General features: G+C 38.2%; 1 protein-coding gene across 7 annotated transcripts in view; it reads right to left on the bottom strand.

The window, feature by feature from the left end:
* lrmda (leucine rich melanocyte differentiation associated) overlaps positions 1–13,618 on the bottom strand; it is a 1,073,511-nt gene that overhangs the window by 1,043,133 nt on the left and 16,760 nt on the right. For 3 of the 7 annotated variants that reach the window (XM_041176536.1, XM_041176538.1, XM_041176537.1), the window contains 3 exons: positions 3,378–4,171; positions 2,508–2,574; positions 1,560–1,660 (listed from right to left, as the gene is read on the bottom strand). Coding sequence is in view for 1 of the 7 variants with exons in the window: in XM_041176535.1 (XP_041032469.1) it covers positions 1,560–1,660 (101 nt within the window). In the remaining 6 variants the exon portion in view is untranslated. Of the gene's footprint in view, positions 1–1,559; positions 1,661–2,507; positions 2,575–3,377; positions 4,172–12,836; positions 12,921–13,618 lie in introns of those variants that run through there. The other 4 variants (XM_041176541.1, XM_041176535.1, XM_041176540.1 and 1 more) reach the window with 3 other exon arrangements.

The following is a 13,618-nucleotide window of genomic DNA, read 5'->3' as shown; positions in this document are numbered from 1 at the left end:
ATATGACCCTCGGAATGACTGTTACCAATATTAGCCAATGAATGCAGACATATGCTATTCCTCAATCTATTTAAAATAAGTCACTGCCTTCATTAAAATAGTTGATAATGGGGAACATAAGAAATAGGAGTAGGAGTAGGCCATTCGGCCCCTCAAGCTTGCTCCACCATTCAATAAGATCATGGCTAATCTGATTGTGGCCTTTACTCCACTTTCCTGCCTGTCCCTCATAACCCTCGATTCCCTTGTCAATCAACAATCTGCTTAACTCAGCCTTGAACATGTTCAATGATCCCAGCTCCACTGCTCTCTGGGGTAGAGAATTCCAATGATTCACAACCCTCAGAAGAAATTCCTCCTCATCTCAGTCTTAAATGGGAGACCCCTTATTTTGAAACTGTGCCCCCAAGTTTGACCCCTCCCCAGCCCAGAGGAAGCATCAGCATCTACCCTGTCAAACCCCCTCAGAATTTTATATATGTTTCAATAAGATCACCTCTTATTCTTCTAAAGTCCAAGAGAATAGACCAAACCTGCTCAACCTTTCCTCATAAGAGAATGCTTTCATCCCAGGAATCAACCTAGTGAACCTTTCCTGAACTGCTTCCAATGCAAGTATGTTCCCCTCCATAAGTAAGGTGACCAAAACTGTACATGGGTACTTAATCATTAAGTGGCAACATATATTTCAACTTTTACTTGTAAACTAAGTAATGAAAATTCTGTGTTCTCTTAAGCTAAAAAGTAAATATTAACATTAAAAATGTTTCCAGGTAAAAATACTTAAAACAGGTACTTCAAACAGTAGAGGCAATTTTGATGTGTTCCCATTCACAGGTGAGCGGAAAAAGTCCACTGCTAACTTGATGATGGTCCAGCCTCATTTGAATAGAAGCTTCCTGCATAAATGGCAATGGATAGAGGTAGGAAATTCAGTGGTCCATCTGCAGAGCTGGAGGAAGAGAATTCAAGCTCTTCCTGTTCTCAAAATCCACCACAAACTTGATTTTGTATCTTGTCTGAATTACTTCCAGGAAACATTGGTTTAGCTGCATTCTATTCACTGCAAATGGCTGGATGTGCAATGCCACATGTTTGGAAGTCATAAATGCATTAATGACCCTGATTTAAAATGAGCCCTGACTCCCCATTTCAAAGTTCTCAAAATTGCAGCAAGAAAGATGTAGGTTATTTATTGCAATCTTTGCATCATGGCTTTCATTTTTTGGCAGGAACAGTGATAGCACACTTCTCAGTGTTCCAGTTACAAGGGCAATCTAACAGAGTTGGCATTCCAAACATAAAAATTCAAATGATCAAAAGCAGAAACTATGTCAAGGTGTATATTATAATGATTAAACTACAAGAAAACACTGTTGGCCTACAACAAAATTGACGTGTGTCACACATTCATTGCTAGCTTCATAAATCGCAAACAGTAGATCATACAAAGAAATGCCATTCATGGAATAAAGATGCTCTGTGTTAAATTTAGACAGTGCTATTTATACCCGTGTAGATATAGAGTGGAACTATGTTGCTTATGGATTGCACCTTACCGCAGTAAATTGAAACTAAGGTCTAGACGCTTTGTAAAATGTCCATATTTCCTGCCAAGAAATTCTGGAACACCTTCACAGTCTTGACCGATATAAGAAACCTGTGGAAAATAAAGTTTATTTCAATATATGTTTTGAAGTTCAATTAGGAGGAAACAAGCAAATCACAAACCTTTACAAATTAGATATTTTTTGCACATCTTGTTCAGTTGAATAGCACTTCAAAAGTAATATCCTGAATATAGTTATCAGCATATTTACCGATAATTTAATTGAAATAGTAAAGTTTTCAATAAAAGTGAAAGAATGAGAAATCAAATGACAGAACACTTTCAACAAGGATCTGCAGAATGGTTCACAAGAAATATTTATAGCACTGCAGTTCGGAAAATTTTGTATGCAAAGCAGTGCATTTCTTAGTTTTAAACTGCTCCATCTTCAGAGTCCCAAAAAAACTGTACAAGCACTATTTCCCCAAGATCTTTGGTTTTTAATTCCTATTTCCAGTGTAGGCAGCTGCATCAAATATTTAACTCAAAAATGATTGAAATGAGTTGCTCAAAATGCAAGATTGTTTTCTTTGTTCAAACAGTTGATTAAGCTTCAACTACTTTCGATTGTCTTGTGATTGCACAAACACAAAAAAATTGACTATTAGTTTTAGCCATAATAATTTGGTCCAATCACGTATGTTTACTGTCTTTTAAAGCAGATAGGAAAATAGAATGGGTACATAATCTCCAACGCAAAATGTAAAGGTAAAAGAGTAATTGTTACTACTGTGACATGCCATTCCACAGATCACTTCACAGAAGACATAGGTCTGCTTCTGGAAACTATCAATTTATTGTGTACACAAGTTGAATGTTGGGTGAATGGCTCAAATTTAACACCATGGAATTATATGTATGAATTTCCTTTTAGAAGGGTGATGTAAGAAAAACCTACCGCAACAAAAGAAACTTGAGACAATAGGAAAAATTGAAAATCCTGGGATGTGGTGTTTCACTGGCACCTTAAGAGGTAAAACAGACAAAATTTCTGTAGAATTTTAATCAGCTTAAGAATAAACAAAACCGTGTCCCAGTCCACAGAAAGAGTTAGTGAAATGTTTAGCACACCCACTTCCAATACAATATCAATAATTACATTCCATCAGTTACAGTAATGCTTTACTTTTCACAAAATGGGAAATATAATGTAAAGTCTTTACCAGGCTCCCTAAAGGCTTTATCAATTAAAGGAATCAGTAGCTGAGCCAAAGAGACCAGGAAGCTCCCAAGCTCAACCTCTGGATTGTGTAGTTGATCTCAGCTGAAGCAGCAGTAGAATATCTTCAGTTGGCCTCAGTCCACAGAGATAACTTTTCCAGGGTTCCTGTTGTATTATCTATTTCAAGATTAATACAAACAAAGCTGAGAGCAGGCACAGAGCTCTCTGGAGGGCTTTAATGGAGGTTTCAATGGAGGCTTCTGTTGCTTCAGCTTACATCTAATAATCAACTGTGCAAAAGATCCGAATCATGTGGTATTTCATCACTTCCTGTGATGACATACAAATTAGCATAAACCTATAGTTAAATGATTTTGCTTAGCTTACTAACAATACGCTATCACAACAACCCCCTTTCTGAAATAACAATTCCATATAGTATAACATGAAGATGTATATAAGCAAACAATCCTCATGAAGTAAGAAGTTTGACAACCTTAGCACTATTTACATAAAACATTCAACTGTAACAACAATATTTTGAACAGTCCTTTTCAAAATGTGTTGTCTACGTTTGGATGCAATAATGCAACTTGGGTATCTTACCTAGTTTCAGAATGCCTTTGATCAAGGATTTGACTGTCCTGACCATACGTTCAGCCATGTCATTCAAATGACAATATTGGGGTGATGTGATGTAGTTGATAGACCATTGTTTACATATACCGGGAATGGTTTTCCCGTTGTTAGATATCACTTCCATCATGGCCCCGAAGCTTCCGAACAATTGGAAATTTGTAGCTCTGAACTTCAATGAGTAACCTCTGGAGTCAAGGCAGTGCACCTGTGAGCAGTTTTCTCCAGCAATGTGATCTGTCTCAACTGTGAACTCTTTCTTAAATAAGTATGTGTGGAACCAGATGATCCCGAAGACAAGAGCAAGAGTTTCTTGTTCAATATTGAAGTAATTTGCTTGTTCAGGCAGCAGGCTTTTTGAACTGAATGCGACAAGCTTGCTGTGTTGAAGAAGACATGAACCAAGACTTTTCTGCAATGTTTAAATGTTGTTGCCCTCCAAGGATCATAGTACTGAAGACATGACTCGTTGACAGTGCTTGTTTCAATGCATTTAATGCATGTTGGTGATCATCCTGCCATAGGAATGGCCTATATTTATTCAGCACTTCTCTTAGTGGAGATGGCTTCTCTGAGAGGCTCAATGTGTATGTAGCAAGGAAGTTGAAAAGACCTAGACACCTTTGAAGATCATCCTTGTCCTGTGGTGTCGGTATGGACTGGATGTCTTCAATGTCCCCAGGATTTGACTTGATTTGTTGTTTTCAGATGGTGATCAATGCTGTCGACTCACTACTGCTGCAACCATGTTGTATTATTCTTTTCTAGATTAATACAAAGGAAGTTGAAGGGAAGTCATAGAAGTTGAACACAGAGCTTTAATGGAGACTTGTTGTTTCAAATTACATGTGCGAACCAACTGTGCAAGAGAGCTGAATCTTGTGATATTGCAGCACTTACTGTGATGACATGCATATTTGCATAAGCATAAATTTAATTGATTATATTTAACATACTAACAATACACTGATAACGTTCCTGATTTTAGTTTTGATATAAATACTCATACTGCAAGTGCGCACAATGTGGAGGTGGTGGCTAGCGGTAAATTCACTGGACTAGTAATCCGGAGGCCCAAGGGTTCAAATCCCATCATAGCAGCTGATGGAAGTTAAATGAATTAATAAAAATCTGGAATAAAAACTAATCTCAGTAAGAGTGACCATGAAACCATTGTCAATTATTGTAAAAACCCATCAAGTTCATTAATGTCCTTTAGGGAAGGAAATCTGCTGTCCTCACCTAGTCTGGCCTCCATGTGACTTCAGATCCACAGCAATGTGGTTTACTCTTAACTGCCCTCTGAAATGGCCTAGCAAACCACTAAATTGTATCAAACTGCTACAAAGTCTAAAAGGAATGAACTTACTTCCTAACAGCACTAAGGGTGTACCATATGGACTGCAGCAGATCAAGGCGGTGGCTCACCATTACCATCTCAAGAAAAATTAGGGGTGGGCAATAAATGCTAGCAATGCCCACATCCTGTGAACAAATTGTAAAAACTGGACCATAGGAAAGGAAAGGATTTGGCTTTACTGCGATGTCCTCTATAGTGAAATAGCCCGCTGACACTCACCAAAGTTTATACGTGAATGATGGACACTTGGACAATGCATTGGTTTTAAACAAATGCCTGCGATTATGTCTTCAGTAGGAGGAAACAGGAGAAAGTTGGCAAACAAAAAGGCTAATTGAAGAAAAATGAAAGAATACCATGAGGTACACACAAGGCTTGATATGAACTAAAATGATGACTGATACAGCATATATGGATGCTTCAAATGTATAAAGCACCATTATTTCAGAATTATGTATATTATTTATTATGCAGATAATGAACTATTGCAAAATTGTCTCATACGCATAAAAGGTAGTAAAATATTAAAACAAAGAAAATTGGATTACAGGGCACATTACTGTACATGGCAACCAATAAAACCACTACTTAAGGCAATCAAACTACTGGAGTCTTACTTCTTTAAAGGAGATCCAATCTTCAGCCCCAGGGTCAGATATAATCCCCAACCACCGCCAAACTGGCTGTGAAGCCCAGACAATCCAAGTCTATTTGTGCTTATATTTCTAATTAGTTGATTTGGTATTTTTGGGCCTGAAGTTTTGTAAATGGTGGTTTTTAATGCTGTTTCCACGTTAGTGACTATATTCTAAATCAGGACACTAGAACTAGTAATATCAGCAACTAAGATTTATGTCAGTTAATAAGAACATGGATGTAATTTTCATACTGTCATTTGAGCCTCCAAGGGGCACACTCTGCAACCCACCAAGAGCTGGGATACCCCGGTTGTAAATAATTCGCATATCCTTCAAAACAAAAAATTTTAAGGATGCAAAATTCATAGCATTGCAACAACAACTTGAAGTTATCCAGCGTCATTAACATGGTAAAACATCCAAATTCACTTCACAGCACCCCTATCAAATAAAATATGTCACCGAAGCACATAGGAGATATTAGGACAGATGCTAAAAAGCTTGGGTAAAGAGGCAATTTTTAAGGAGCATCTTAAATGAAAACAGAGGGGTAGGTAGTGTTAAGCTTCACTTCATTGACAAATATGTGTAATTAATAAGGCTTAAGTTATCAAATTATACAGTGCATAAGCTTAATGAAAAAAAGCCTTAGCAATATTCCAATAATACATACAAATTAAGCCATCTTTAAGTTGGCATCTCTAGAGACCCAGGGTAATGGGGGCTCTGGGGACCCGGGTTTGAATCCCACCAAAGCAGATGGTGAAATTTGAATTCAATAAAAATCTGGAATTAAAGGTATAAGGATGACCATGAAACCATTGTTGATTGTTGCAAAAACCCATCTGGTTCACCAATGCCTTTAGGGAAGGAAATCTGCCGTCCTTACCTGGTCTGGCCTACATGTGACTCCAGACCCACAGAAATGTGGTTGACTCTTAAATGTGCCCTCTGAAATGGCCTAGCAAGCCACTCAGTTGTCACCACCAACTTCTCAAGGGCAATTAGAAGTAGGCAATAAAAGCTGACTCAGCCAGCAAAGCCCACATCCTGTGAATTGAATATTTTTAAAAATACTATAAAGTAGTTTTAAGAAAGAACATATGGAGTTATAACAGGGTCACATTTGTCCATTTGGGTTCCAGTGAGTCTAGCATTAGCAGTAAACAGAAGTCAAAATTGGGATGCTGATAGGCTAGAAGGATGGCCTGAGGGCTAGAATTGTAAATAAAGGGTAGAAGTTAATAGTTGTGTTAACACAGGTCACAACTTGGGCTGAATGTTGTGAAAGCTGCCTGCAAAAAGGGTATAAAAATAGGACCCTTGCCAGGGGATAACACTTATGTCAGGACAATTGCTAAGGGAGCTCTTGCCAGGAGAGAAAGTTAGGAATTAGTGGTAGGTCACTTGTTAGGAAGTTCACATTTGCAGAGGACATTGCCAGTCAATGGGTATTTGTCATAGGTTGAGGTTTGCCTTAAGAATCCAGAAGTGACTGCTGTAATTGTCACTGGTTTTGGGTTTGCCGTAAGAAATCTAGGTCTGTATTAGAATCCAGAATTAGGGCTAAATTAATTGTCTTAAGAAAAAGTGAAGAAGCTTTGTCAGGAAGCTGCATTCAGCTTGAGAGAGTGAGAGAGAGAGAAAAACTGTGAAAGAGAGAGCAAGTCGCTGTGAAACATGCAGCTACAACAGTTAAGGTAGACTGGAACATTAGAGTTGAAGTCTTAAGCTGCAAGGGGATTTCAGAGTTAAGTTGACTAAGTTAAAATCTCAAAGAACATCGGGAGTCAAGAGGCCAGGTTCAAGGGACCAAGAATAATTCCCAGGATCCACGGGAGAGAGTATATTTTTATATTTTCTTTATTCTTTGGACACTTCACTGGAAAGGCCACCATTTGTTGCTCATCTCTAATTGCCCTTGAACTGAGTGATTTGCTGGGCCATTTCAGAGGGTAGTCAAGACTCAACCACATTGCTGTGGGTTTGGACTCACATGTAGGCCAAACCAGATGAGGATGGCAGATTTCCTTTCCTAAATTTCCATTGATGATGATCAATGGTAGCTTCATGGTCACCCATTGCTGAGACAAGCTTTATATTCCAGATTTATTAATTCAAATCAAATTCCACCAGCTGCCATGGGTCTTTGGATTACTAGTTCAGCGACATTACCATGAGGCCACTCTCTCTCCACTATTCCAATGCTTTGCTGGTTTGCCTCCCATCTTTCATCCTCCGTAAATTTCAGTTAAGCTAAAATGGTGCTGCCTAAATCCGATCTGACACCAAATCCCACTCAATCATGCTAGCTACCAGTCCCTCAAATTCAAAATGTGTACTCTTCACCCGATAGTTGTCGGCAATATTTTTAGCTATGCCTTTTGCCAACTAAGCACTAGAATTGTGAAACTCTAGAATTCCCTCTCTGCACCATTCTGCCTCTCCACATCCCTCTCCTTAGAAAACCCACTTGAACAAGCTTCTCGTCACTCAAAATGTGCTCTTTAGTGTACGATCCATGTTCCCTTTACCCTTCTAATGTAGAAAACATCCCAAGGAACTCCAAAGAACCCAAATAAATCCAAATTTTGGTTGCTACTATACAATCCAAAATACTGCTATTTTTCCAATAGTTTATGATACCAACCTGCATTTTATGGTCTCATAATCAGTAAGGGAATCAAGGGTTATGTGGAAAAGTCAGGAAAGTAGAATTGAGGATTATCAGATCAGCCATGATCTCATTGAATGGTGGAACAGACTCGATGGGCCAAATGGCCTACTACTACTCCTACACCTTATGATCAACTATCATTTTCTTCTTCAAGCAGATTTTCCATTTTATGCAGCCCAACCAGCAAGTCATGGTCTCTATTTGTTTTCCTTATCAACTTCCTCATTGAATATTATGTCATATATTAAGGAAAGAGAGATAGTTTAAGTAAGTTATATGTTCATTTGGGTGTGTTAGGAATAAGGTATGTCTTTAAGTTTAAATTATATTTTTTTCTATTTGTGGGTTAAAAGGTGAAATCTGGAACCTAGTTTCATTTTTGAGTGGAGATGGCAGGTCTAAAGCTCTGTTTGTATACCTGCATTTCTAATGAGATTTTTACGATCCTTGAAGGGGAGTGAAAGCAAACAAGACAAGGACACACACAAACAGAGAAATCAAAAACAGTTTGAGTTCAACTGGTCATTATGCTATAAGTTGAAGGTAGCAGTTTAATTCTCTCTCTAGCTGACACACTAGCAGATTGCTGAGGGAAATAAATCAAAGAATCTTAGATGAGTTGCTCTAAAGACAGATCCATAGCATCTGCTTGGGGTGGTGTTTGTCACTTGGTTTCAGAGTGTGATGTGCCTGACCACAGGTCACCTATTGGCTTGCATGGACTATGTACCAACTGTGTACATTAGAGTATAAGATAGCTTTTGAAACTTATGTTACCCTTACAAATCTATAAATATATATATATCTGTAAAGTTATAGTTGTGGGTGGAGTATTGTAATATAATTCATCTTTTCTTGTTTAATAAATGTTTTATTCTCTTGTTAAAAGCTCATTAGCTGACTCCTGTGACTCTGTCCGGTAGCCACTCTCCATGTAGCTAAACAAAAAATAAAAGTCAAGATCTATCAAGCTGGGTTCCACCCTGGGATCAGGCTTGTCCAGTAGTAAAATCAGCTGGGGTCATAACAATATCAATGTCAACTTGATACACAACCTTAAAAATATTCTCACATGGAATCAAATTTAGCATTTTGGTCCAAGAATCCAAATATATTTTATCTGTTATTCACATTTTAGACATAGCACCTTGACATAACTCTATAAGGCACAGTGCCCAATACAAGTACAGTGCAGTTGTTACTAAATAGAAAAACAGCAATTAAAAAGGATTCAATTGGGAGATTGCCTGGTACAATAGATTATGCATGTGATCCTCATGGAACACAAATTTGAATCTGTAGTAAATATAGTTTTGAGAAACATAGGACTGTAGCTTTAAGAATAATGGTTTACATGATCTGTGTAAACCAATGAGTTAGCAGTACACAGAACCTCTAGGAGAGACTTCTTTAGCTGTAGAGTTTGATGCACACATGTAGTTGCTGCTGCTGTCTTGTAAATAAATTTAAATGCATCCGTCAAGAAAAGATGTCTGGAAAATCAACTATATAACAAACTGGTGAGGATAAATTAGATCCAGTGCTGTACCTCACCCAGTAATTGAGTATCTAAGATCATTAAAAAGAAAGAAAGATATGCTCACCCAAGATGCCACATTTTGGCAGAATCAATCCCTTTGAACCAGCCACAGACGGCTGGTCACAATATATGGAACATCTTGCGTACTTCTTTCAAGCCAACAAAATCACAGGAAAAGAGGAGAGCAATTCTCCTGAGTCGTTGTGGGAGCAAGACCTACAGTTTAATTCGAAGTTTAACAGCCCCCAGTGCCCCATATTCGAAGGCTTTGTGAATTAGTAGACCTCGTTAAGGGACATTTTCAATCCAAGCCCTCAGTCACAATGCAGAGATTCAGGTTCAATTCATGAAATAGAGCCCCAGGGGAGACCATTGTTACCTACATGGTGAAATTAAAACAACTATTAGTTGATTTCAGTGAAAGCCTGAATGATATGCTCAGGGATTGTTTGTATGCAGCGTGCAGGAAGATCCTATCCAGCAAAGATTGCAGGCTGAAGTGAATCTTGATTTTAAGAAAGCATTAGGAATAGCGCTTGTGATGGAAAGCCCTGTAAGGGATTCACAAGCGATTCAAGGGATGCAAGGGTTCTCCTAGTTGGGCAGGAACACAGTCAGCTGAAAGTGGCGTGAAAAGCCGGGACTCTGCCATGAAGTGGGAAACAGCCCCCGCTAACTGAAAATTGAGAGGAAGCAGCATGGAAACAAAGTGGAAAACTAATTTTTAATCAACGTAGAAACAATCATACTCCCAACAATTGGCAATTTAAAAAGGTAGAATTTTTGTCACAGAAGTGGACGCATTAAAGTATTGCAAAGTGAGATTTAAACAGGTTTCCAGGCAACAAAGTCCAATGAAGTATATAGTGTAGAAGGGCCAAAAACAACCAATTCTGACATTTATTCATTATTCAACATGAAAGTTGGGAAGACAGAGCCAATTATTGTCACAGTGCAAATGAATGGTAAACCATTAAAAACGGAAGTGGACAGGTGCTTCTACCACTGTAATAGGAGAACACACTTTCAGATATTTAAATAAAGGTGCTCAACAATTAAATTTGGAACGAACATCTGCAAAGTTAAAAACGTACACAAGTGAAGAAATCCAGGTAAAAAGTATTACCAGAGTAACAGTTCATTATAGCCACCAATCGACATAGCTGCCAGTAATGGTACTAAAAAGGCAGAGGACCCAAGCCTTCTAGATCGAAATTGGTTGAGGGGAATTAACCTTGATTGGCCAGTGAGATTTCAAAAGGAAGCTGGAAGAGTTCCTGAGTTGTAAAAAGAATAAGGCAAGGTACTTCAGAAAGAGCCTGAAGAGTCCAAGCACCTCAACAGGATGAAAAAGGAGTGTGTAAGCATTTAGCAATCTGAAGAAATGAAGACTATCTTAAATAATGACATGGAAGAACAGCAGAAGAAACCCAAGGAGGCTCTGCTGAATTACAGAATTCAAGATGAAGCGAGTGAGCTTCACAAAGAAAAGGAAGCCTGTTGAAAGACCTTCACACACTACAAGGATCCCTTCGGTCAAATTTTGTACCTCTGGAAAATTACGAAGAGAAACAAGAAGAATTTAATACCCCTCTGAACAAACTGAAGAACTAGTTGGCAGAGAAGATGCAGCAATGTTCAAGGCGGAAGCCACAGATACAAGGAGGAGACAGAAAAGCTGAAGAAGCTTTGAAAGCAAAAGTCATAGAACTTTCCAAGATGCAAGTAGAAAACAAAGTCATGGGTAGTTCAACTACTGAACGAAGACAAGTTGAGACTGCGTCCGAGAAAAGTCTGGCCGACAGTGAAGTCAAAAAGGAGGCCAAAACCAAGTCCTGCAGTAGAAAGAAAACAACACATAGAAAGGGGATGCAGAATTAGAGATGAGGCACCACCTTCAAACAAGACTAAGCCTGATACTTCCCAACTTGGAGGGGAAGGTGGAAAGAAGTCAAGGGAACCAAAAAGTGGCTCATGATTTGCATAGTTCTGAGTGACAATTTACTGTTGGAGAAGCAGTATATGTCAGGAATTTCAGTGGAGGACCGATGTGGTTACCTAGTAAAGTAAGCTCTGTGATCTGACCATTGTTGTACCATGTGGAAGTGGAGGGCCAGATCACCCGTAGGCATGTGGATCATTTAAGAAAGAGGGAGATACCCCATGTTCCACCTGTAACCATTGCTGAACCTACGTTTCCTGTTGAAGTTGCTCAACCAAGGACAAACATGCCCGATGTCTCTGTCGGAGTGGAAGACAATGAACTGCATGAAGTACCTGATGTTAATGCAGTTCCAGAGAATATGTTTCCTGCAAAAGAACCTGAAGTTGTGGAGCTACAACATTCCACATGGAGTAGGAAACCACCTGAAAGACTGAACTTTTAATTCCATGACCTCTGTAAATATTGTAAAGTCATTAGATAATATCCTTGTAAATACAAAATGTACAGAAAAGTTAAGAGGGAGGAATGTAGTAATTATAGTTTTGAGAAACGTGGGATTGTAGCTTTAAGAGCAATCCTGTGTTACAAGATTACATGATCTGTGTAAACCAATGAGTTTGCAGCGTGGGGAGCCTCTAGGAGAGGCTTCTTCTTTAGTTGCAGAGTTTGATGCACACATGTAGTTGCTGCTGCTGCTGTCTTGGTAAATTTAGTTAAATGTGTCCATCAAGAAAGGTTGCCTGGAAAATGAACCCCATAACAAAATCCAAACCATACTCATGATAAAAATTTTCATTCTGAGGGCTATAAAGAAAATGAATTTAACTACCCTTAACCACGTCTAGTGCAAATCTCCTCATTTGACAAATTGGGGCAAAGGATGGCTCAAGTGACATTAAAAACTGCACACTGGTGCTCAAGTGGTTCCATTTCCATCACTCAAAGAAATCAAAAGAATCGTTGATCCTGAAAATAAACTGACATACTATCTTATAATTTGTCGTGGAATAGAGAAAGATGAAAAAAATGAAAAGCTTGAAAAATTCTTCAAACTGTTTGCTACAGTAGTATTAACAATCTCAAAATAAGGAACACCGCAGTAAAATGTACTCATGCTCCCGGTCATTGAATAGTGGAGGTCCAAGGTATATTTTGCTCAAGTTCCTAACATGAGGAGGTCCTGTCTTAGGGTTTGCTTCAAGGACAAGGAACAGGGTAAAACCAGGCATTTACCCACAAAAGAGATACCAATTTGCAGGTTGCTCTCACCTCACAAGACAGTTACTAGTATCAACCACTAAGGCCTCGAAACAGGTCCTTTGGCCATGTTCTCAGTTAAAATTAATATGACAGCCTGGAAGAATACAAAAGGGTAAAATATTTTTCCAACAAAAATATTTATAAAACAAAGGTCTTAAGTATAGCACACCAGTCAAGAAATAAAATTGCATGTAAGCATATAACCAGAATAAGGAAACTGGAAAATTGAAAATGTCTAATTAAGGAATATTTTTTGTCTTATCTTAAATTTTGAAACTCTATTGCTAACTTTTGCATTTTGCTCATGTAAGTTTATTAAGTTCATGCTCTGAAAAACGACAGTTTTGTTTATTTGGACAATATTGTGAATCTTCAACAGTTTCATACAATTACAATTCCACCTCAATGGTAACTTTGGAAATTAAACTAAAAGTCATAAGCCATTGAATAGCTTAAAAATACCAATGCAGCCACTGAATAGCTTAAAAATACCAATGCACAAATTGCCAGTTGTAATAGCGCATAAACTATGAAGCACAGATATCGCAGTAATCGATAGCTGTAGATGTGCACTTCTTCATCAATGTCATTTTTTGCAAGATCAAGCATGGGTAAAAGAAATATACAGTCAATCTAATGTTTACAAATATGGACTCTGCTTCAATAACAATTAGCACTTAAATCGTTTCTACTATTGTGCCTATAAAAACATGAATTAAGTCTCAATCACCATTTTAAAACACAATATAAACAACATAAGTTTGTTCCATAAACTTGGATCCATAGGAAGT

This window comes from Carcharodon carcharias, chromosome 28 (genome assembly GCF_017639515.1).
Source record: "Carcharodon carcharias isolate sCarCar2 chromosome 28, sCarCar2.pri, whole genome shotgun sequence".
NCBI lineage: Eukaryota > Metazoa > Chordata > Chondrichthyes > Lamniformes > Lamnidae > Carcharodon > Carcharodon carcharias.
This window is presented reverse-complemented; position numbering and strand designations above follow the sequence as displayed.